Raw genomic sequence first — 26,852 nt, 5'->3', positions numbered from 1 at the left:
GACAGAAAGACAGACAGATAAACAGACATAAACACCAGGCAAATTACAAAAACCTCTTCTGTGTACACACCCAGTTTCCTCCAGGACAACATGTTGCCATCATGACACAAACACAAAACTCTCAAGCTAAAAAACATATTTTTTGTTTTGAGTGGTTATAAATTACGATATATTAGTAATTCAAGTATTATCTCCATCATTACCAGCAGATGATTTAAAAATACATACGGTACATTAATAACTATAATCAATACTATGTGTATTATTCTGAAAAAAGTCAGTCTTTATTATGTGAAAACCATTGTTTGATACTTACCTACTCGTACTCTACAAACACCTACCTAAGTAAAGATCTTTGTACCTTTTCCAACTCAGTAACCTTATTCTCCTGCAGACACTAGTCACACCCTTAGACACACACACAGACACACACACAGACACACACACAGACACACACACACACACACACACACACACACACACACACACACACACACACACACACACACACACAGAAAAAGAGGAATCCCGACTCTCCCTCCTTTTTAAATGGAGCAGCCACCCAGTGCTTCAGTAACCTGATTACCCCAGCTGTCAGTCTGAATAAGGCCCGGCTTTGGGATCCTCCCGTCCTCTGTTCTTCAGAACGCTTCTGAGCCTGTCCTCCCGTAGAGTCTGGGAAACAACCTCTGAACATGACAGACACTGAAACAAGGAGCAGGGAAAGCAGCAAGGCTACAAGAGTCAGCAGGTAAGAGGATGCTAAAAATTAAGACTGTTTTTATTCCAGCGCAGTCAGTTCAAGTCTTTAACCATCAGTTTTTAAGAATGAAGAAAATATACTGACTATTTAGAAGGGAGACAGTGTATCACAAAAGCCACAGTTAAGAGGATAAAGGAGGCCCTTTGAAGCGGTCAGCCACTAAGGGGAGGGCAACAGGATACAACTAGTGGGTGGACCTTGATGATTGTTTCTGTACACAACAAGTCTTTCACTTACATGCTTCCTCTCCCTCCGGACAGGAGGACTTTGTGGGAGTTGGAGGCAAATTCCTCAAATTACAAATATTTCATTAATCTGTGTTTTTCAGGACTGCAACTAGAGGTTTAAAAACTTCTGGATCACTTTCTGGACTGACTTTACAAGTGAGATTTCTGCAGGAAACGGAGGACCCTGAGCTGCACTTTTGCAGCTCCAAAACAATGGCAGAGTGCATGCAGGATGCCAGAGTTATCCAGGATCGAGAAGCGGACATTGACAACCCGAGAGAAGTTTCAACCGAGCCTACATCAGTGGCAGCGGTCAAAACCAGACCTGCAGACCTGGGGCTGATTCGGAGCTTGTCCAAGTCGGACTCTGACTTGTTGGCGTCACCTTTTGGAGGAGAGGAAGATGGAGGACTGGCTGGCCGCAGTGGGTCCGTGTCTAACTGCCGCTCTGGTCAGCCGTCCATGGAGCGCATGCCATCGTTTGCTTCTGAGTGGGATGAGGTAATACTCCAGCTCAGGGGATGGGAAACCAGTGGGAGGGTGTAGAAGACAGAGGGAGTGGCAGTGGTGGTGTTAAGACATGGACAGGCTTTCAAATAAAGTGTGATAATGTCCTTAAAAGAGAGTGTGTTAGTGAGTTTGTGAAAATATAGAGTGAAGAGGCCAAAAAGAGATGCAACTATAAGTGGGAATGAAAGAAATAATTGTATTGCATGTATTTTTAGGACATCATATTGTTACAAGGCATACACACAACAAATACAGTTAATATGTTAAATAAAATACAGGAATATGCTAAGAAGATGCATTAATTTCATAATTGTCACATCTAACTGGAGGATCATTAGTCATTTTCTGTGGTACACTTTACTTATTTTCCCATCTTTCTACAAACATTTGAACTTGATTTTTAAGTCTCATGGTTATATTTTCCATTTTATTTATTTAATTTACAAGATCCTTCCATTTTGAGTTTATTAGGATATCATCTTTAAAACAATTCCTTGTGATTTGCTTTATTATTGCTTTACTTATTGTAAGAAGTTAAAAGCAGCACATTTTAGGACAGGAAAGAAAGATTCAGGAAAGGAAGGAAGGAAGCAGAGCGGAGGCAGCAGTATGAGCGATCAGAGGAGTCCAGCAGAAGCAGTGATCGACTGTAGTAACTTTACCCAGGCTGTTGGCATGGAGTGCCTGTGGGTGAGAGCTTGAATGCATGAATGGCTTGATCACTTGCACCGACCTCCCTGTAGCAGCCCTGGAATCTAAGACTAATTGGGCTTGTGCTGTCATTCCAAATCCACTCAGTACATGTCTCTGGGGCCGACCCACGCTTCCACTGTCTCCTCCTGCACTCCTCTGGCTCCTTTGCTCCGTCTTACGCCATCTACTTTCAGCCCTCTGTGAGCAACTCTTCACCTTCCCCATCCCCAAAAGCCTCAACTTGTGATTTTCAAATGATTTCTGAGCGTCAATTGATCCTAAAGCACTGTAAAGATTCTGAAATTAGTAGTAATTTCTTACCAAAACTCTCAAAGGCACATAAATAGTCCAAAACCTTTGAGGGGAGAATAACGGATGACTGATAATAGAGTGTATTATTAGTGCACAGCTTGTAGGCAAAATTATGTGATTTATTTTTAAATATCCAGCAGACTAGAACATTTCTGACTGCTGAGGGTTAGGGTTAGTTGTTATCACAACGATAACAAAAACAATCTTAGTCAGGGTTTAAGGTTTAGTTTTGACATTGTACAATATCTTTTCACGAATGATACTAGCTGGCAACCTTTTGGAGTATAGTATAAAGCCTGTTTGATAGCATGTTAGATACACAATGTGTGCAAACATATGCGTTATATATCAGTCAATGAACTTTTAGATCTTTTGATGGTTTGTCTATTTGTAAGCAGGATTACTGTAAAAACAATTATTAACATTTTCATAAAACTTTCATGGAAGAACCCATAAGGTTTTGGAGTGGATCCGAATTACTGATGCAAAAATTAATTATTTTTACCACGGAAAATGGGCTAAATAACCATTTATAATCCTTCTCAGACGCACATCCATATGTGAATTCTCTGATTACAATGTCTGCTATTAAAAAACACTTGCAGATCTGCACATCATAGTAGACTGAACTATTGATTTTGGCTGAGTTTGTTCTCTCCGAGTGCTCTTTAAATGTAAGGGAATGTGACCTTTCCTGCAATAAAAAAACCTGGAGAGGAAGCGCTACCATGATCTAACAGCAATGCAATGCAAAGCAGATGTAACACAAACAGATTAGTGTTCTTCACATTTGGACTTGAATTAACCTTGAAACTGCTGATGCTTGCACTGAATATATGACTTAATATATGACTTAACACGTACTTGATCACAGCCCTGTGGATGTTATAGCCACATCCATTTCCGGTTGGGCTTTTATAATATGTCTTGAGCATGTACCTTAGTCATGTTTAAAACAAGGGCAGCGGGAGCACTCCGACACCTCAAACCTTTACTTGGCCTTGTGTGCCCCTCTCTTTGTCTCCCCCTGTGTCCCGTGCCTGCTCCACCCTCTGCTCTCTGACGAAAAATGTTTATTCAGGCTGTGTTGGGTGGGGTATCCTGTTCTCAAGGGCATCCTGTTTTGCAGCTGCTCCCGAGTGTCTGTTTCTCTTCCAGATTTCAAGGGATTTGTTTGGGTTGGGCATTTGTGTGTGTGCAGCGAGGGCAAAGGTTGACTCATGAATTTATCTTGTGAAGCAATCAACCACCATCAAACATTGAAGCTCAGAGGAAGGCTGGGCTTTAGATCAGAAACATAAACACACACACACACACACACACACACACACACACACACACACACACACACACACACACACACACACACACACACACACACACACACGAACACACACACACACACACACACACACACACAGGCCTTCTGAATGCAAATGCTGGTATTCAGATGCTGTTATTATAAAAACGAAGTTATGAGATGAAGTATAACCTTTAAACCCCATTGACATTTTCAGTGGTATATATACATTTTGAGTTGTATTATTTGAGGCAGCTTGTGTAACAGTGGACCATTTAAAAAAAAAAAAAGGTTAAAAGCCGCCACAAAAATTAAAGTTCAGTAACAGACGTAAAGTGCATTCCAATTCAGACCCTCATTTCACCCCCTGTTTCCTGAGTGAGATTTAATGATAGAGGGATGACATATTGTTTTACGGCACTTTCTCATGTATTGATTATTTATTATTTGTATGTAGTTGTTACTTGTATTTTGTTTGAACCCTAAAGCACCTATCTGATCGCAGAGGTTTGTAATCTGAATACAGGATATGGGACAATAATTTCCTTGGCATGTTTATTAGTGTCTAATATCATTTAGGTGACGAGATATCCCCTTAACCCAATCATTTTCAATGCTGTGACCAGTCTGTTTATTTGTGATTTGAACTTAACTGATATGAAACCAAACCAAGCTGAGTGTGTTTCCTGTTTCTCATTTGACATTAATAAATACATAAAAATACCAAATTATTTAAAATAAATCCATAAGCTACCCTTTTAAACACTTTATTTTGGATCGATAAACTCGGCCACAGAGAGATGTCCTATAAACTGAGAAAAAACATACATTAATATCTAAAAGACCAATATACCAAAACATGGAATGGATGGAAATATTGTTCAACAAAAACAATTTTTTTTTTTTTTTAATGGAAGTCCCATTGAGATAAAAAAAAATATGCAGAGACCTGGCCAAGGTAGCCTTATAGCTTTGTAAAAGATCAGGCATTTATAAATCAAACACAAAGTTATACCCAAAGATTTACAGTAAAAAAGAATAAAAAGATCAGCCACTGAAGAACATTTAACCTTTTAAACTGCATTACAGCTGCCATGGAACAATTTGACTTCCTCCTGTCGAACAAAGTGCTATTTTCCCTTCTTATTGGTACGTGCTTATGTTTTGTATGGAAATGTCCCTTTAAGTTTAAAACTGTACCACATATAACATAAATAAACTGTATAATGTAATACTTTGCACTGCTTTTCAGTAACTGTTACACACTGGGCTAAAAATAGAAATGAAATTTTTTATTAAGGTGATTGACGTCTCCACCACATCTGTTCAATACTCAAAAGGCAAAGGTTAACACAACCACATGTTACAGATGCTTGAGTGGCTTCATTCGTGTGCATACTCTACATTTCCCAGCAGTATCCCTCAGATCATTACACATGCAAGCTTTTAAAGTGCTTACAGTGTGTGTGTGTGTGTGTGTGTGTGTGTGTGTGTGTGTGTGTGTGTGTGTGTGTGTGTGTGTGTGTGTGTGTGTGTGTGTGTGTGTGTGTGTGTGTGTGTGTGTGTGTGTGTGTGTGTGTGTGTGTGTGTGTGTGTGTGTGTGTGTGTGTGTGTATTTTAAACAGCCTATGGTTTATATGCTGCTACACCTTCTAATGGATGTGGTCTTACATAACAAAGATTGGGACCCATTTAATGAAACAAAACATATTTTATTATGATGTAAACTGTGGTTTATTTATTTTTTTGACTTGATTTGATTCATACAGCTATTTTTAAATTATAATTTTGAATTAGTGATTATAAATTAAGTGAGTCTTCTTTTTATAAAGCAGATATACCATAGTTTGAACAACTAAAATGAATTCAATATCAATGGATTTGAGTCTCTCATAGTACAAATTATATAAAATGAGATTGCAAAAAAACCTCTCTTCATGTTAATATAGAGGGAATATTTTCAAAGTACATGTAAGATTGTTTATAATTCATACTAGAGAGCCACGGCAGAGTGAACTCATCCCAAGATCTGGTTAGACAGATGTGGTACATGAATATGAGAGCAGTGTGGATGGTGTTGGGGGGTGGTCCTGTTTCACCTGCCACATTGCCTGTAAAATGTCTCACCAGGTGGAACCATAGAGCGTATTAAATAGGGTGTAACACATGAGGCTGTTAAAAGCTGCTGTTTCACACATACTTGGGCTAGACCTGTTTTAAAAGCTAGTGTTTTGAAATCAAATGGAAGTTTGCCAGTTTGGGGATAGCAATGTCGGATTTCAATTTGAAGAAACAGTCATGTCAGACATTTTCATTACTTTTAAATAATTATATTATGTTATTTAGGGAAGGAACAGGTTTTTCAATTTCAATATACATTCAGAACCTTAAATCTGGCTTTTTTTTGTGGGGATCATCAGCTTGTAACTGTCTTTTCCTGTTGTCACAACTAATCACAATCATTTTGTTATGCATCTCTCTCAATGTAATACCTAGGAACAAGGAAGACAAATAAAGAAAAAGCTAAAAAAAGTATAAACACAAACTACATTTTCTTTACCACTGGGTTCATGTCACATTTCATAGTAGTTGGGGTTTAATTTAGTCATCATCATGAGCTTCTTGACATTGCAATAAGCAGTTGTGTGTAGGAAGAACACAGTGTTGTGATCACCAGTAGTACCTGACTAAAATCCTACAAAAAAACATACAAATAAATGCTGTTCCATCTTCAGAGACAGAAAGGATATATATATAAGAATATAGCTAAAACCAGTTGGACACTTAGTATGATAATTATAATGTCAAACTTTTATGAAAACATATATTCTATAACCATAAGCAGAGGAATACGTCTACAAAGCTCTTCTCTCATGTCACTATGGCTCACCGTATTTATAGTTCACCACTGAGGCCATCATGACTTTACTATGATCATTCTTAGCAGCTTTATTTGTGGTGTGTGGTTTCAAAGCTGTCAAATAAATAAAAATCTATCCAAATCATGAGGACTGTTGGATAGAATTATGCGATCTGGGTCTTGTATCATGTGGAGCTACTGGCCCATCTGTCTTTATTGACAATAACACTGAGGCGGTAATTCTGTTTCCAGGCCAGCGCCAGTGAGGCAGGCTTAGTTTATTATATCCAGCCATCATTCCCATTATCTGTCCTGCTTTGGGCTCACTGCTCTGTGTGCAGGGGACATCAGTGACTCAGCGGACAATACTGTACTCCCTATCTCTAAAGCACATTGTTTGAGATTATTTCCCATCATCGTTATCTTATTAAATAGCTTGGAGACTAAATTAGAAAGATTGGAGGAATAAAGGCAAGTGCATGAAAAAAAATCAATGAAAAAAATGAAAAATCTATACTCTATACTCAAATCTGAAAATAAAAGTGTTTGATGTTTCATTAATCTGTTTATTAACATGAATTCCCCACAATGCACACCTACAATTGTAGAAATGAAAAATTGTGGATGAGAAGGCAGCTTCAGGAACATCCTATAACTGAAAAAGGAAATAAACTGTTCACTTTCTCCTTTTGAAGGGTAAGTAGTTTTCAGAGTAATCACGGTCTGATAAAGAGCTCGTGTCTCTACAGCTGCTTCAAATGGTTAAATATAGTAATTTCTTGTAGTTTGACTGCATAGAGTATAATTTGAAGATAAGTGTGGTAGATAGAAATAATTGTCAATGTAGAAGCGAGACACAGTTGGTTTTTACATAGACATCTTTAGTGTTTGCTGATGTATTGATCTGTTTTATGGTTTAGTTCTTCACAGCCCATAGCTGACAGTGATTCATCGTGATAGAGGTGCTATTTAGGTTAATGGACTGTAAGTCATGGTGTTCGTTCTGGCTGCTGGAATTGGTTTTCGTAAAAACAAACAAAGCATTTATTGTAGAATATTACTATTTTTGCACCATGTTCCTGTTCTTTGTGCCCATTTGGGCCGCAGTGCCATATACAAAAAGACAACAGTGCACTATAACCCATGGACCGAAATGAAGAGCTGAAAGAAAAGGTTACAGATAAATGGTGGGTGTCTGTTGCTGAACCACAAATTGCTCCTAATGGTCAGACCAGCACCCGGAGAGGGTTTGTAAGGGCTCTCAAAATTGGCCTTCTATAAATACAGGTTTGAACAATCCCGATATTTATTTTTGGCCATTATGTCCATGACACTGTTACTGCAAGAAGCGCTGACATTTGTTGGATGCCCTGTTTCTATAAGTCTCTAGCTTGGAAAGAGGTGCAATGAATAAAGAGTGGCTAAAGAACAAGTCGTATTAGCTTAAGGTAACATCATCTGAGGATATGAATTGATCACAACAGTTCTGACAGCCTCTTGACTTGTATCGGAAATAATAAAATAAAATCAGACTGTCAGATATTTTTTCAGTTTGAAAACTTGGGCACGAAAAGGTGACATAAAATGGATAATTTATTTGCAGCGTATGCAGGCATTGAAGAGCAGATCAACCTGTATTAGCATGTAAATCACATCAGGGTGCAGAGCTTAGCCATCACTCAGAGATGAGCACCATCGATTCCAGGACAGTCCACTCAGAGCTCTGTGCTTCATGACTGCACAATTAATTACATTTCTGTGTGAATAGATCTTCTAAGTTGATTACTTCCATCCTGCTCTCATACAATCACTGGAACATGCTCTCGGGTCAAATTAATTCCAATTGAGAGCTGTTATGCAGGTCAGAGTAACTACATCTTGGCCCTTTAAATATATGTCCCCCGTAAGGACAACCCTATTTCTAATTCAACTCCATTTCCTTACTCACCTATTTTGTTAAAGGAGTTTTTGTGCTGTTGAACAGAGAATTTTCTCTTTAACATTACATTACATTTAGCTGACGCTTTAATCCAAAGCACTGTACAATAAGCGCAATTAACCATAAAGATTCAAACTAATGACAACAAGAAAGTGTTGACATATTCACTTCCAACAAGCCAGACTGTAAGTAAGTGCTTGTGCCTGGCCCTATACGTTAAACTCTTAAGTGCTACTTTTCTTTTGTTACCTGGCCTACACTAATCGATATTTACGGGTGCAAAATTACTAGAACATAAAACAGCTTCTTACTCAGAATCAGGCTATAAATGAATTTAGAACTTAAGAAATACTTACAAGCAAGGATTTCAAATGTTCCAAAATGTCTTTACAGAGAGTTAGATGACAAGATTGATAATAATATTAATAATAATAATAATACATGGGATTTTTTATAGTGCTTTTCCTCATGCTAAAATCAGAACAGAAACAGTACAAAGAAAACAAAAAACATAAACAGTATCCTAATCCAAGTAAGGAGCAAATCCACTCTCATTTTGGTCAGGTCAGGCAATTATAAAGCTGCAGCCAGGAGACTCTTAGCCTAACTTTACTTCACACAAAGACTTGACACAGAGGGAAAGTTTAGCTCTGTCTGTCTTAAAAATCCAACTTACTCCTAAATTAGTAGATAGATTGATTGCCTTGGGACTGGGCAAAGTTGTTCCAGTCTTTTCGGAAAGCTAAGCTAACTGGCTGACATGGGACTGTTATAAACCTTAGCAAGAAACCAAATAGGTCCCAAAATGTCAAGGCATTGCTTTTTAATTTCTTCTTATGGTTTAAAAAATGTAGTTTAAGTTTGAAGTGAATGTACTTGTTAATGGAGTGGCACGGTGGTTCAGTGGTCTGGACTCACGGGTTAGAACCTGCTGGCAGGCTGGTTCGTGTGGCTTTGTATTTGTCGAAATGTGAGCGAAAATAGTTGTCAGTTCCTGTGGTTGACTCCCAAAATATGTCCAGGTTGTACCCTGCCTCCCTTCCAATGTCATCCGGGGTCTGCTTCAGTCTCCCTGCAACCCTCAAGTATAAGCGTGTATAGATAATGGATGACTGGAAATACTAATGGACCAAGGGACCTGAGTTCGCATAGAAATTATTTCATGAAAAGTAAATTAAAATATGTTTGATTTATTTGACCTGCTTTCTGTATTGAATAACCTGTTATAGTGCGCAACATCTAGCTATTCATACAGTGGATGAGGCTGCATGATATTATGAAATACTTCAGCCCTTTGGCTATGATGACGCTGGTTTCCCTCGAGGCAGCATTTTGGTGACGGGTTTTAATAAAGGTGCACTCAAGCCCAGATGTAATGTAGTCATGATGTTTGTGTGTGTGTGCGTGTGTGTGTGCGTGTGTGTGTGTGTGTGTGTGTGTGTGTGTGTGTGTGTGTGTGTGTGTGTGTGTGTGTGTGTGTGTGTGTGTGTGTGTGTGTGTGTGTGTGTGTGTGTGTGTGTGTGTGTGTGTGTGTGTGTGTGTGTGTGTGTGTGTGTGTGTGTGTGTGTGTGTGTGTGTGTGTGTGTGTGTGTGTGTGTGTGTGTGTGTGATATAGAATGTAACTAGGTTAATTCAAAGAGTGATGTGAGGTCTCTATTGCTGGAGGCATATGCCATGCGTCCCACTTGCCTGGCTTCCAAATTAATCAAGGCTTTTCACAGTGTTGATGCCACTAGCAAAGTGCATATAGGGCTTTTTCAAACACTAAATATTACATCAAATAAGCCTTGCTGTGTCTCTGGTGTCACTAGTGAAAGCAGATTCAGCTTTTCAGGCTTGCTGATTGTGAATAGACTTCACTGTTGATTCTAAATTGAGTTCCCAGCCTGATCTGCAACAGTTCAGACAAAGAATTGTAATTGACCCCAGCTGAGCTAATTGCCTTGTTATAAATCGTGAAAACGCGTACATGCAGATATCCACTGTTGTACAGAAGTCAAAGAATACTGAATTCAATTAATATGTAGCCTATTGTCTGACCTATGAGTCAGAAAGCATTCTGGTGCTCAGTAGAGAAACTTCTCAAACCAGCAACAAGTGATTATTATTCAAGTGCAGCACATGTGATAAATCCCACACTCTTTGTTTTAGTTGGTACGTCATCACTTGTAAATATAGTACTGTGTATATTTCTGTGGAAGAAATATCACATTGTGTACTGGGGCAAAATGAATTTTCTGTTCCACTTGAGCTTAATGATATCAGTGAAACGCAATCCTATTTGAATATTTAATAGGATGGAACGCAGAGAGGGCATTAGGATAACAACTCATCTCATACCTGCTAAAGAGCTCCCATCTTATTCAGTTTTCATGATTTATTTAAAGAAATAGTTGGAGATTTTTGGGGCTTTGCTTATCCATCTGGTTGTTAAGAGTTGGATGTATGAGAAGATTGCTTCCACTAGCGTTTCTGTTCAATCAATTTGAGTTAGCTGTCAAGCTTAGCATGGCAAGCCTTGCTCTGTCTGACTGTAATGAAATTTGCTGAGTGACTACTTTGTTTAAATGACAAAAAAACGAAAAGTAAATATGACAATGTTGTTTGTGTGAGGGACTATTTCTTTGATCGACACATTGAAGGCCTCTCGTCATCTTGAGTTTGACAGTCAATCAGCCCAAAAGGAGTTTTTTGTCTGGAAGAAAACTAAGAAATGAACAAATCTCCTTGTCCTCACTTACATAACTTGATGACATACCGTGTCTAGCAACCAAAAGCACTTAGTCAGAACCTGAGTTACTGTTATCAAGCAAGTACACACAGACAAACAACCTGGAAATGTACTTTGGCTCTCCTGGAAATCCAGAGACCACTTAAATAAACATTTTGGGCTCTAAGCCCCTAAACAACTCTTCCCTAAGTTGCTCTGTAAACTCCTGAATGCATCATTGTGCTCACTTAACCTTGCAGTAAGCTGTTGCCGTCTTCTGTGAAGCTTAAATAATACAGGTCTAAGAGGGCAATCAAATACTCACCAAGAAACAGTCAGCTATAGATCTCAATCTGTGGAGGGTTGGTTTGTGCAGAACTCTTGATTTGGGGTCAGGACTGCCGAATAGGAGTTCAAAAGCTAAGCTAAATGTAAGGATCCAAAATTGGATATGTATATGCATGGTAGTGTCCGTAATTCTCAGATCGAAATGCACCCATTCACATCGATCGTTCAGAGCTGCCAACTCTTATACATTGAAGATGAGACTTGACACGTATCCCTCATGTCACAGGTCCATTTCTTTAAACTCATAACGTCACAGTGTGAAAAGCGAACACTGACAGACTGCACCGAGCCGCAAAGTACAATATCAGCACCCTTAAAACACAATGGAGAATTGAACCGTTGATTTCAAAGCACAGAGAAAGAAAGAAATCTAACATTTTATACAATTTAAAGCTGTCGGCAAAGAAGCCCTATTTCGATAAAACTGTTTCTATAATAATAGGTTTGCTGCAAATCCACAGAACAGTGGATTTATGTGTCCCAGACGATTAACGACCATAGACCATATTTAGCTCATCATGGCCGAGGCTAGTGCAGAGAAAGAAAGAACCAAATGTTCTAGTGAGAAAGGTGTTTGGGAAGGTAGTAAAACAATTGCATGTCTATATGTATTTCCAGCCTTGCAGATTGTAATTCAGCTCATCCCTTCACAGTGTTTTTGCTGAGTAGTGGGTTAGTCATTGAATTGCTGTCCGCGTTGGACTGTTGCTTGTAATCCATCATTGCAAAGCTGCCCGCCTCCTCTCCCAAAACTCCCAGCACCAGCAGCCCCCCGTCCTAACTCCTCAGCCAGTGTTACTCCTCCACTCTCCTGTGTTGTAATTGATTTGGGGTTACACCAGAGCTACGTGCATGTTTTGAGGAATTTCTGTATTGATTTGTTATTCATTAATAGTTGTTTGCATTGTTTCATGCCTGTTCTATTTTCACAGATTGAGAAGATAATGAACTTGATCGGAGCAGGCATTGAAACGTCCAAAAAGAAACAGCCCTCACCAAGCTCAGGTAATGCCTCACCACATATTATGTTTTCATGATGATAGGAATTTTAATTTATGCTGAATTAATGGGTTTTTTCTTCCAGAGATATGACTATGTAGTGTCTAATTTATTGGTTGGTTAATGTAAGATGACAACAGGGTATGGGGGATTAGGTGAGTCTTATTCATTAACCATTTATAGCTTCTAATAAAGCCTGGTGCACCATTCGTGATCGTCTCGTAGAGTTCATTGGAGGGGAATTAGGTTATGTTAAGTTTGAACACCGTGTCATGTATTTTAGGAGCTGCTGTTCAGTATTCAAACACACCTTCATAGATGACGGAGGAGTTTTTTCTTGTACTTATAACTCACAGAGATTGAAGCTGACATTTGTCTGGCACATTGTTGTTATTTGTCACACACAAGGTTTCCACTTGGTGGGGGATCTAATTCCAAATTCCTCCTCACTGTCATTTGATCTGTTTGTGGAGTTGCAGTAGATCTCAATAGGGCTTGAATTGATGGCACTCTTTATCAAGGGTCCTTTAGGCGGTGCAGAGGGAGAAGCCAGCTGGCATCAGCGCAGTTTGTTTAGATAACACTCCTGGGTTGTTACACTGTAAACCTACCTACATTGGTTAGAGACTCTGCCATAAGGTGCTTTCATCATACATGATTGTGTAACAGCTCCTCTGGGTTTGCACAGCACTGTCTCAGGGGGCTTATCAGATTTATTAAGATAACATTTCCATGAACAGTATGTTTCATAGATTAAAAATCTGCTGACCAGCCCCCCGAGCTGAAAGACAGTATAATACGTGGTTGTGATCAAATAATATAAAGCAAAGACGCATCAAATAAACAACTTTGTCGTTAGGAGGATTAAGAAGTTTAACTGCTGAACCACCATTAACCATATCTGTATATTTTCTGTTAATTAAATTATTTATCTTATATCACTCTCCCCTTCAGCCCATTTTGAAGGCTTCAAGTGTCAGTCCAGTTAAATTGGCATACATTACTATACATTAAAAGGTAAGTACTAGTTTGACAAATGCAACTAATTAATTAAATGATGAGTATTCAAAAATGTTAAGGACATAAAGTCATTTAATCAAATATTTTGTTAAATGTTACTTATAGAAACCCCAAAGCTATATACACTGAACAAAAATATAAACGCAACACTTTTGTTTTTGCTCCCATTTTTCATGAGATGAACTCAAAGATCTAAAACATTTTCTATATACACAAAATAACAATTTCTCTCAAATATTGTTCACAAATCTGAACAAATCTGTGATAGTGAGCACTTCTCCTTTGCCGAGATAATCCATCTCACCTCACAGGTGTGGCATATCAAGATGCTGATTAGACAGCATGATTATTGCACAGGTGTGCCTTAAGCTGGCCACAATAAAAGGCCACTCTGAAACGTGCATTTTTGCTTTATTGGGGGGTTCTGGGGGGGTCCGAAAACTAGTCAGTATCTGGTTTGAGGGTTAGGGTTAGGGTTAGGGTTAGGGTTAGGGTTAGGGTTTAGGGTAATGTTGTGAATCGAGTGGCCTGTGTTCATCTTACATAACATACGCCTGCCCACACCATAACCCCACCACCACCATGGGCCACTCAATTCACAACATTACCCTAACCCTAACCCTAACCCTAACCCTAATCCTAACCCTCACACCAGATACTGACTGGTTTTCGGACCCCCCCAGACCCCCCCAATAAAGCAAAAATGCATGTTTCAGAGTGGCCTTTTATTGTGGCCAGCCTAAGGCAAACCTGTGCAATAATCATGCTGTCTAATCAGCATCTTGATATGCCACACCTGTGAGGTGGGACGGATTATCTCGGCAAAGGAGAAGTGCTCACTATCACAGATTCTTTCAGATTTGTGAACAATATTTGAGAGAAATGGTTATTTTGTGTGTTGGTAGAAAATGTTTTAGATCTTTGAGTTCATCTCATGAAAAATGGGAGCAAAAACAAAAGTGTTGCATTTATATTTTTGTTCAGTGTAGCTGCTGCAACAAGTCCTCCAACTCATACGACCAAATAGGTTGATTGTTCAAGCGCTTATTACGACCTATAATTCCGTTTGAAAGTTTTCGACCTCTAGTGCTCCTATTGACTGCAAACGCTCCGGAGGGTTGTATATTCACAAATAACCCTCTCTGGAAAATCCTAAATTGTAGGATAGTTTGGCCATTAAAATGCTTTTTGTTTAGATTTCTAGCGAGAAGTGTATATTGTACTTTTAGAATCCATGAGTATGATCCATAGTTTGATGGATATTACGAAGATGATTTGAGGTCTCGCAAGGAGAACGTGTATATACTACGTCTTTCCCCCTATTCATTTCTATTGACGGCAGCGTCCATGTAAAGTTAGCGTCAACCCTCACGGGGTGAAAACAGTATTTCCGGTCTCGAAGTTTTCATAATAAAACCATATTCCCCTCACTGTCAAATGATTTGACATTGATATTGTTAGGGTGAGTGAAGCAGGCAGGACCCAAATACAGAATAAACAGAAAAATAGCTTTATTTCAAGGGTTTACTACTGTAGGTGACAAACAGAACACTACCCTGTGAACACAGTCACAGACAAACAAGAAACCAACAATGACAGACAGCAAAAACAGAACTTAAATACACACAAGACTAATCAACGAAACAAGAGAAAGATGAGGAGGGAGGAGAAAACACAGGGGCACCAGGTGAACACAATCAAGTAAACAGGTAGGAGGGAACAGGTAGGAGGGAACACACACAGACAGGAAACCAAGGAAAGATCTAAACAAGACAAAACACAACGCAGACAGAAAACAAAAGACAGATCTAGACAAGAAAAAACACAACACAGACAGATCGTGACAGATATCTGCAGTACTCATCCACTAAAACACATCAGTTTATTCTTGTTAATTACACAACATTCATTGGTTTAAATTGTGTACAATGCTTTTGTGTTTTTCCCATAGGTTTTTCCCTTTCGATTCTGAGAGACACATATATTTTTTCAGAGGTTTTGATAGGCTAAAACATTGAACTACCCATAATACTCAGCTATCGTTGAAGCTCGGTGATTTGGATGTTTTAGCCGCAATGCACGTTGGGATATGGTGTTTATGCGATGTGAAATCCGAAAATATAAAAAAAATAATAATCATACTTTATTCCGTTATGGGAAGTCATCACATAACGGCATTGTAATACACGGTTCGGCTGCATTACATATTACATATCTGCCGTAGTTCTTTATTTATAGAGCCCTGATGAGAAGACCTTTGGACAAACTGGAACAACTGCCACCGAAACTGAATATGTGACGTGGATCATAAATATATCAGCAATTAAACAACATCTTCAATTTCTCTTCACACAATACGTCTCCTTACAGTATCAACAGTAATTCGGCTGACTTTTATATTTGATCCAATTGGTAGATAGGTAGCGGTGCACTGCTGATAGACAGGGACTTTAGATATGAGGTATATCTGATTTTCTTTGAATTAAAGAATGTAAATACTGAGTTGAGAGAATAGTCAGGGGTTTTGGGTGATGGGAGACACATCTATGGAATCACAATTTCAATAGCTTACCATTAAATGACGGATATACCTTTCTGTCTATGTTTTACAAATCAGATATTAATCTGTAGAACTACAATATGTGAAATAATATAGCAATATCCTGTAAAATGATGTGAAAACATGAATAAAACTACACATCTTCAGATGTTATACATACATAAGTGCCCTACACTAATAATACAAAGTTATTATGTCATTGTATGCTGTGTGTTATTTGTAACATCTTCAGAAACTACCTTTCCAACTCCTCATGCAGTTGACTGTTACAGGTCTATACAGGTTCATAGTACAATGCATAAGCTTCAAATCGAGAGACTGAAACTGTATTTTCCTTTACCGTTCTGTTTTAATTTCAGAATGAAGTTAATAGTCTTATTATGTTTGATATTATTAGGTTTTATTAACTAGACCACTGGGTCATGTTAAGAGCATCTTTTCTGTCGGTTTGGCGTTACAAATATCAAAACAATATATGTGTGGAAAAAAAAAAATCCGTCATAAACTAAACTGGAAATTATACTGGAAAGTATAATCTATTGTGTAAATACTGTAGACTTTACCATTTTTTAACCCACCCCTAGTGGTTAAAGCACGTTATTAATTTATTTTGTTGAATATGTTATATTTGATTACATTTTTTAAATATTAAGAGTAGCCTACATAAAAAATAGGGGGAAAGTAGAAGGGCAATGATAGAAATATAGAATAGAAAATATCAAGAAGATACTGTAGTGATCTCTACAATAAAACAGTTTAGTGCAGGACGTCCACAAATATTAATAGGAGGATGTGCAAAACAGACAAACTAATAAGGCTTTATTTTAAAAATATATAAAAGTAACAACACCAATTATAATGACCAAAACCCCCTCTTAATTCTTCATCTTAGCATTTTCTCATGTGCAAATCAGCTTATTTTAAGCTTCTTTTAACCATCGCACAATATAACAATATACCTTTTTGCAAAAGGAAATGCATAACAGCAGAGCAATCCCAGAGCACAGCTGTTTTCCATTGCAGAGGTAATTTATGATTTTCATTGTAACTTGACTTTAAGCATTCTTACACTAATTGCCATGTTAACAATTAAGACCTGAGGTTATTCTACATTACATAAGAGCAAATATGTTGTTTGTTTTTCCCCTCTACACATATAGGTGTGTGCTATTTATAGTCCCTGTTGGGAGAACAGCATGCAGAAAATGTCCCACATTCAGCTGAGTCATACAGTTGCTGCTCCGATTTTAATCTGAGATTGTACAAGGAGTTCTGGGAGGTTGCGAAGATGCTTTTGTTGCTGTTTTTGTACGTGTCGCTTAGTAAAGAGGTCATATTTATTTTCCACAGTGTAGCTTAATGAAAGGGAACAAACAGGTACCCTTCAGAGACATTACCAGGGGAGGGGGGAGAGGGATAGAGGATGGGAGGGGGGCAGAGAGAAAGAGATGAGAGGAAAGATGGTAACCTAAATTGTCACTTTTCATTATAGCTCTTATCTTTTCAACATGACACAATTTGGAAATCTTATCTATTCCTGTTTTGTGTATTTCTATTCCATCCATCGTTCTCCTTGTATGCTGTCATTCCCCTGTCAGTTGCCGAGGGCCGCCGATTCATTTCCCGAAAGCAGATTTCTGAACATTTGGGGGTATTTCTGTCTATAAAAACCCAGCCCTGCAATTTTTGCGTCATTCTGCTCGCTCAAAGATGAGGTTGTTTGTGTTGTGTGCCCATCACAAGCGCCTCGATTGTGTGCTGAGAGCGACGAGCAAATGAGCTTAAAAAGAGAGAGGGAGAGGAGAGAGAGTGCGGCTAACAGCACACAGGAGGCATCGGCTCGGGTTTGTGTACAGGCACAGTCTGACGTTCAAAGCAAAAGAGTCCGCCTTCAGTTTCCCTGAATTAATTCAGCTTTGCAGCTCATTTTCTCCACTGCTTGGGTCTGTTGACAAGGAGCTAGTGCTTTTCTCCTTCTCTGATAAAGAGCCACGGCCTTATCTAGGCAAAACCTCTACCTCTTCTTCCTCTGTAAATCGTTTTTGTTTTTACTCAAGACCGAACAGTGCTCAAACAGAAAACCCATTTGGATAGATGTGACAGCTCGGCCTGTTTAAAAGGGGATAAGACTGTGACCCAGATCCCCCCAGAGGAGGAGCGTTGGATACTCTGTCAGTCAGTAATTAGGTCCTACTACCGTGGGAGGTGTTGCTGTCCCAAATGAATGGATGTAATTGGATGGGGTGGCAGGTATTTTTAACAGTCGATCTCGTAGTGTAAGAGCAGACTTTGGTTAGAGGCTCAGGAGGAAAGAGGAAAGGAGGAGGAGGAGGAGGAGGAGGAGTTGTGGCATCTCGTAGTGAATCCTAATTAGTCCACTTCAATCCTTCTTACGTCCTATTGGCATCTTATCTCCTCCATAATGTTTTATCGCCTCCTGCTTTATTAGTCTTTCTCTGTCTCTTATCTGTCTCATTCTCCCCCTCTGCCTTCCTCACTCGCTCCATCATCTTCCTCCTCAGTCTGAAAGCAGCTTCTCATCCTGATAACGGATGATGAGCACTCTTCGTTCTGGATGACTGACGGGTCACGGAGACCCTGGCCTTTTACCTGGTCGCCTGAGCAACAGGGGTACGCGCTGCCAATTACGGAGGAAGTTCAATCAATAGCCCTTCACTTTGCTTCCCTCTGTTGGCACCGCTCTTCCTTGCCCTGACTGCTTTACTCACTGTCTGACAACCATCTGGGGATGTGTGAGGTGATTGCAAGCAGCTTGAAAGCCTGCATAGCTACACTCTGCTTGCAGCCGTACCCACATCACACCAGTGGTGGACGCAGTGAGCAGCCCAGCATAGGTCTGGCTAAAGTCTACCTATAAACACTGTGTGACTCTTTTTTTTATCCCAAAATCGATTTGAATTATATTTTATCACACTTTTTTTATCCAGGCTTTTTTCCAGTAAGTGTCATCTGTTATACTTAAATGCTTACACCTAAAATGCTTGATCTGAGATTGAGCATCTGGAAAGCTTTCATGCTGTATGATCGTGTGAGATTAGATCAGACAGGACTTGAAGAGTGTCTCTTTTTTTCCTCCCTTCTTCTTTTCTCAGTGCAAAAGACACTTCTGCTAACTTAAATCAACGCTGCCCTCCCTTGGCCTATCATCAAAGTAGGATGTAAATGAATTCAAGTTTGTCTGCTTGTGAGCAGAGACTTGATGAGGCTCTTTGTTTCAATATCTCATGTGAGCCTTAAGTAATTTGGCGTTGCTCCTGCAGAAGAGGATTGGTTCTTCGTCATCCCTTTACATTCTCGTTATTCTTGGCAGAGAAGGACTGAGATTTCTTTGGTCTCTCTTTTTTTGGGGCGAGCTCCTATCCTCTGATGGTGGTATCCTTACTGCACTGGCAAGATCAGAGTGCTTCTGCAATTCTAATCAGTGCAGGGGGGGGGGGGGGGGAGAGAGGTGGGGTAAGGTTAGAGAGAGACAGTGTGTGTGCATTTGTATGACAAAAAAAGGACAGCTAGATAAAAGGGGAAAAGGGGTAGTGAGACGATTAAGAGAGCGAAAGAGAGTGTGTGTGTTTGCTTCTGTCTGTCTGTTTGAGGACAAGAGGCAGGGAGCGAGACAGAGTGAGGGAGAGTGCAAGCCAGAGAGGGGGGAGAGAGGGAGAGGCAGAGGGAGGGGAATTGATATAGTGGGAGAGTGAGGGAGAGAGAGAGGTGGTTACGTGGAGCGGCACCCCACTTCATCAGGCAGCATACGGCAGCCCTGCAGTGCGATCACACAGTGTGGGAATGGGGCTGTGAGATCGAGAGCAAAAGGAAGAAAGAGAGACATGAGAGTGAGGAGGGGGGGAGTTAAAAAGAAGAGCTTGAGGGCTTTGCTCGGATGAGAAGGGGAGATGATCTGAGTCTCTTGCCTGTCGTGGACGTGGGAAAGGACGTGGCAGCAGGGGCTGAGGTTGAGGCAGATCTGCGGTCTCCTGTGTAGAAGTAGCCGGCGTCAGGACGTTATGCCCTGTGAGCAGTGAGGGGAGCGTGTGTGAGCAGGGAGCAGCTGCTGTGACTGCATCTGCGCTGCCTGCATGTCTCAGACAGGCAGGGGATGCAGCAAACCTCTACCCTGAGCACAGAGGCTGCTAGCTGTACCCAGCGAGGAGAAGAACCAGGTGGGCTGGGGTGGGAAAAGGGGGCGCCTGCCTTTAGAAAAGGAACTAGCTTAACCTGCACCTGTAGTGATCCCCCCTGCTTCAGAGTCAAGACGCTCACCTGCCGTCTGCTGGATCTGAACCTGGATTTACTGCTCTGAGAGATGAGAAGCGCGTTCACTGGCGGAGCCGCACAGCCAGCAGTCTGCTGAAGAGTGTGGATGCTGGGCAGCACTGGCAGCACCAAGGACACCAAGCCTTTTGCCAGACAGCTTTGAGGAGTTTGAAATCAGCACACTCTGGAAATCCTAAGTCAACCAATTTTTTTTTTTAATGTAGGATTTACAATATTTCTACCTGATCGTACTCCTTGTGGCTCTGGAGTAAAGAGGAAAACACAATGATTTAAGCCAATGTGTATTCCTTGATCAAAGATAACACCAGTACCTCAACAGTACTTTAGAATGCTGCTACCTTCCTTGTATGAGCCATGTCCTAGCTCTCAAAGAGATTGACCAATGAAGCCATGGGACTCAGCCAGAGCGTTACAAGTATGTGGTGAAAACCGTGACACATTTATTTTGGGGGAACTGAATATTTCTGTGTTACACCCTGATGCAGTAGTTTCTGATGTTAGACAAACATATTAATGGGGATAGTTTTAGCCGAGTAAATAATGTGTGATGTATGAAAATGTTTGATTTAGTGACAGATGTTTCCATTTCCCTTCAGGCTGAAAATGATTTAGCTTCTTGACTTGAAGTGTTCAGAATTGTTTTGTTGTCGGACTAGCCAGGCATTTGTTCTTAAACTCGCTCATCTGCTCACTAAAGGAATGTTTAGTGAACCCTGTTTGTTGGAAGATGCCGTAGTGGCTCAGTCCAACATAACTAACACCACCAAGCTTCAGATGGGCTTCCTTCCCTGCACTACCTCCACCCTCGCCTGACATTTCCAGTCAGTCACACTAACACCAGTGGGTGTATATTAGCCTAGTCAGTCCCCTGCAGGGCTCGAGCTAGGCCTGCAGCACTTCCTACCCTCCTCCTGTGTTTGATTTAGCTGGGCCCCCACCCTTACCTTCGGGAGCCCCTCACCCCCGGCCTGGACCCTGTCTCCCCCCCACCCCGCCTGGTGCTGCTGCACTCGGCTCTGCCTCTGCTGGCCGAGGATGATGTGGCAATGCCATGTTTCGTCCTCTGAGTGCCGCTGCTACCGTCTGAACGGCTTCTCCCTGCTGAAGCGCTTCCCTCTCTCGGCAGATGGGGCCTGTGGTAAAGCCCTGGACCAGCCGGTCGGAGAGTGGCTGGAGCACGTGGGGCTGCCGCAGTACGAGAGCAAGTTCCTGCTCAATGGCTTCGACGACCTACGATTCATGGTGAGTCACCTGCAGCATGTCATCTCAGAGGTCGCTTCCACTTTACATCACTCCGTCTGTCCCGGTGTCAACCCCGCTGCATTTGTCTTTTAGTGTCACCACTCTGCTCTCTCACCCTCTGCTTGTCTGTCAGCTTCTCCACTCACCCTCTCCCTCTTTCTCCCCAACTCACCCCACAGACCGTTTCTCTTCCTCGCTCCCTTTCCTCTCTCTCCTCTTCACCTCCTGTGCAATGCATGACCCTGCTAAGATTTATGGCCCATCACTGAATCCCTTTAAAGAATATGGGCTTTCACCAATGGAAAGACAAATTAGAACCAAAACCCATTAACTTTTTCCCAGCATTTCCAACCATGCTATCTAATTTACTGTAAAATTCTAAAGCCACTTCCTCGCCCCTTTATATTGATTATTTTGATTTACAGTCGTCCCACTTGACCTCTATATAGATGTAAATAGATAACCTGCACAAACAATAAACCAAAACACGCTGTAGTTGCATGGTTGCTAGCCAAATCTCACTAAAGGCTCTACACATTATTATGCTTATGAGAAGGTCTTGCAAAAACGGCACAATATCTAATTAGACTGCAGCAGCATGCATATGTTCAAATGCAATGCAAACCATATGTTTGCATGCAGACATTTATTTGGGTTACACATTTATGATGACACTAGTTAATAAATTATCAAAAGCCACATGGATGTCCACTGTGAAGAACATGATAACAAAAGAAATTCAAAGCATTTACACATATTGCAGTTTTAAATAGCCCCCATCAGATTACATATTGATAAATGAGTTTGACTGTAGTAAACAGTCTGCCTGAAAGCATTATCATGTTTCCCGTAGAGAACATTGCAGGGGAACTTGATATTGCATTTGGTCATGATTATAGAAAACGCTATTTCGTTTCCAATCCCCTTGACATGTTGCTCCGAAAAACATGGCTACACACTGTAAATAACTAGGCCCAAAGGGTAAACACGGACCTTTCTCACACCACAGAGTTGCATTTGCACTATGAGCTATATGTTACATCAGTTTGTCACAGCTGAGCTCACTTAAGTGAGACCAGTAAGCTCAGAGGGAAAGTGGTTGTATTCATAAAGCATTCCAGTTGAGGACTGCTGCTCTCTGATCTTTTCTTACTGGTAAGGCATGAGATTACAACATAATGGGAGTCAGTATGAACATGTGATCACTCCTACTATGAGGTGCTGTGGAGATATAAACTGGTATGGGAGCAAATAAAGGCCATTTTCAGGGCTGGTTCCAATATTTTACAATTTGGTTATGCGTTTGAAGGAAAGGAATTTGATTAATTTTGAGTTCAGTCAGACAACTCACGTGTTCCTTAATATGTTTATTATAGCAGCATATAGTTTGAGTTTGGCGTCTGGCTCGGGCCTCATCACTCCACAGATTTACAAAAAACATTCAGTGATGATTAGATTACTATCCCCCGAGCCTACAGGTGGAAGCTGGGGTGGTGGGGGGGCAGGCGAGCAGCAGCGACATGAAACACAACAGCAGGAACATGAACGCATCAATAGCAAGGGAACACAGCAGTGGCAGCAGCAGCAGCGAGGCAGAGGCAGGAAGACCTGGCAGCTTAAATAGAGCGGCATGTTTAGGAGAATGTGTTTGGTTGGTTGTAAGAGGGACGAGGTGCGTCACGTGTTAATGTATCGTTGGTGCTCGAGTTGACTGCCTGAACTAGCTCGCAGGCTTCGCCCCATTTATGAATATTTGTTGTTCTTTTTCAACCCCTTGGGACTAAACATGTGTGTTAATGTGTGCAGTAATATCTTAAACAGCAAGGTTTCACAAGATTGATTGTAAAAAAACAAAAAACAAAAGCAAAATGATTTAGCATTATTAGTCTGTTTCTTTGGTGGTTTGGCTCCTGATCCATAGCTTTTTTTGGATAACTTGGTGTACCTTGGGATTATGGGATCAAAAACGGAAGCTGTATAGAAGTATGAATGTAAGTTATTAGGCTAATGTTTATGAAGGCTAGCGTTTAGCAAACCTCCTCATTAGACATTCTGAATCCTATGATTTGATGTCCAGTTAGCAACAAACGGATTGGCTAGTCAGCTCAATCATAAATACAGCATAAAAATGTGTGCTCAAAACTCTTAGCTTGTAACTTCAGTGTTGCATAGACAGAGGGACAGTTTGTTGGTCTTTCTCTCAGACTTTCTATAACCCAATTTTCTATTCCTGCACAAATTTAAATGCAAATTCACTAAATATTTCTGCAACTACAAACACTTTACATATATGCAATTGGAATCTCTGTTCACAAAATGTTTCACATTCAGATACATGCAAGCAAATGATTTGTTCATGCACACAAAACATTCAGCTGCAGGCTTTACAATTATTTGTAAAACACATTTTACAGCTTCAAAATAATAGTGAACCTTATTTGCTCCCATAAACTCAGATTTGTATTTGTTAATGAAGACAAGCCCAAAGGAGTAGTATATTATAATACTATGAAGTCGGAGTAAAAGGAATACAGGGGGGGGGGGGGGGGGGGGCTTATAGTACGTATAAAAACGTTGTTTATCTGTCGAACAATAAATAATAAATCACGTCAGTATAGAAATACTAAAGGTTGACAGTTGGCCTTAATTAGGATACACTCTTTATCCCTGTATACGTAACATTATTGTTTGTAATAATATAGTTTATTACTTGGAACTTCAATTGAGAAACAGTATAAAGATACAATTACAAGTCTGATCTTTACCTAAACTAATATATTGAATGCCTGACTAATAAAAGGTATTTAACTAATTTATGTAAGAATCCTCCAAATCCAATATTGCCATAAATCAGCCCTTCTTATTGATCAGCAGCATGGCCCACAATAGCTTAATGCAACCAGGGATACTAGCTAGCTTAGTTTTATACGCATTTCAAAATCTTTACTAGTTGACACAAATATTTAATCGCCCCCGCTGTGTATCACCCGACACTGGTGTGCGGATATCAAAACAGTAGAAAGAAAACAAAGCAAGCTCCTTTGCTTATTGGGCCGGACGATTCCATGTTGATCAAGATTTCCGGAACGCAATGTGGCGGGAAAGATGGGTCATTAATCAATCTTATGTTCACTTACATGCCACGACTAATGTGTCTGCCGGACTTGATGCATCAAAGAAATAAATAATTAATTTCACAAAGCAAATTACCCATGGATATTTACAAGGCCGTGGAGGTAGCAAACAAGGGAAAGGTCAGAGTAGTCAGGCAGACATTGGTGAATGTTTAATATTGTGCCCTTTTGGTTTCTGCAAGACCTCTCTCAGATGTCATCAATCAGAGCGTAAACATCACAATTTGTCTGTGGGATTCACTGTCAGTCAAATAATTCCACCATTACTCTTTTTACGTTAGCGTTTTGCTTTGTTGCTCCCATGGCCAAACTAATGTGGCATTGAGTCAAATTGTCTAGTGCAAAATATCTTAGAAGTTACTCAGAATGCATTTACATTGCATCTTCCCTGCATTCATATTGCATCATATTCTGCAAATCCTCTCTTTCTGCGATGTTGTAATGTAGAACTGAACATACATATTATAACGCTTAATTTAAGTCTTCTTTATACGCCATATTATTGTAACAGCGGCTGACTCTTGAGAAAAGCAACAAAATTCATTTTTTTTCTAAACTATTCCCCTGTGGTGAAGAGCAATAGAGCAATTCTAATTCCCTGTTGCATTAACTGAGTGCATTTAGTGAGATGAAGAACTTCTACCATGGCTACATCTGCAAATCGTATCAGATTAAATCAAACTAGCATTGCTCATAAGCTATGTAAGAACTCAACCATACATTCCTGTCACCGTTTCAAATGCAGCATGAAATAATATGTTTGCAGAGTCTCCTGAGGCATCATCAAACTTCAAACTATGTTAATAAAAGTGGAGAATCTATTTTGGGTCTCCCTAACATCAGACTTCTCTGCATTTTGACCTTTATTCTAGCCATCAGTGAGTAATCTCCAAACGGCACCCTGATACAGGCCTGTGAATACTGCTGCATTGTGCTCTGAAACCAATCCAGTAAAAGCAGATTGAGTAAAGACCACAGAACATTTTAACATTCTTGGCCAGGAAGAATCAATCCGCAGCAGTCCACGGGGAAAAATGCTTAGCTCCACATTTTCAAGGTTCTCCTTGAATCTTTATGGCTGCCTATGAACCAGAATAAGATGACAATGCAGCAGGAGTCGCAAATATGAAATAAACAATAATCTGCTTGTAAGTCAAGATTTTAAGAGGTGGAAAATTATTGTTGTTCCATTGTTTCAATGTCCTAAATTAAGGAATTGTAACAAACTGGAGAGAACAATGGTTGGTTCCTCTTGGAATATTTTGATGTGCCTCGATGAAACACAGGGATCTTGTAGATGCTGCTGCAGCTATGAAGGCTTTGTTCCCTCTGAGTCGCACCAGTTCAGATTGATTACTCTTGGCATGCACAATTTATTTGACTTCATTGTCCTCCCACTCTGCTGTTACTGCTTGTGTCAGAGATGTGCATATTCTGTTTGTGTGTGTGCATGTGCTAACAAGCAAGTGTGTTTGCTGCAATGTTGACCCAGAAGTTACAGTGTAGAAAGAGTCATGATACTTTCCCTGGCCTATGGTCTTATGTATGGTATTATGTCAGTATATTGTGCGTAAATACTGTATGCCAGTGTATGTTTGCTGACCTTTCAATAGCTGCACTGATATACAGTATATTATAATTGATAACTGATTATTTGAATGTGTTGTATTACTGTATGTCCATATTGTGTATTGTCTGTGCATGTGCTTGTGTCTATGTCTTTATTGTTTGCATGCATGTGTGTGTGTGTGTGTGTGTGTGTGTGTGTGTGTGTGTGTGTGTGTGTGTGTGTGTGTGTGTGTGTGTGTGTGTGTGTGTGTGTGTGTGTGTGTGTGTGTGTGTGTGTGTGTGTGTGTGTGTGTGTGTGTGTGTGTGTGTATGAGCGGCTGTGTTTGTGTGTTTGTGTGTGTGTCTGTGTGTGGATGTGTTTATTTGTGTGTGTGTC

General features: G+C 40.2%; 1 protein-coding gene across 4 annotated transcripts in view; it reads left to right on the top strand.

Annotated features, from left to right (window-relative positions):
- Positions 1 to 622: 622 nt before the first annotated feature.
- Positions 623 to 26,852, top strand: part of anks1ab (ankyrin repeat and sterile alpha motif domain containing 1Ab) — a 41,779-nt gene continuing 15,549 nt past the window's right edge. For 2 of the 4 annotated variants that reach the window (XM_079680643.1, XM_079680642.1), the window contains exons 1-4: positions 623 to 751; positions 1,092 to 1,491; positions 12,595 to 12,667; positions 21,658 to 21,773. In XM_079680643.1, the coding sequence (XP_079536769.1) occupies positions 696 to 751; positions 1,092 to 1,491; positions 12,595 to 12,667; positions 21,658 to 21,773 (645 nt within the window). In that variant the 5' untranslated portion in view covers positions 623 to 695. The remainder of the gene's footprint in view (positions 752 to 1,091; positions 1,492 to 12,594; positions 12,668 to 21,657; positions 21,774 to 26,852) is intronic. The other 2 variants (XM_079680645.1, XM_079680644.1) reach the window with 2 other exon arrangements.

Source organism: Notothenia rossii (genome assembly GCF_949606895.1).
Source record: "Notothenia rossii genome assembly, chromosome: 5".
Taxonomy (NCBI): Eukaryota; Metazoa; Chordata; class Actinopteri; order Perciformes; family Nototheniidae; genus Notothenia; species Notothenia rossii.
The sequence above is the reverse complement of the archived record's forward strand: the minus strand, read 5'-3'. Positions and strand labels throughout refer to the sequence as shown.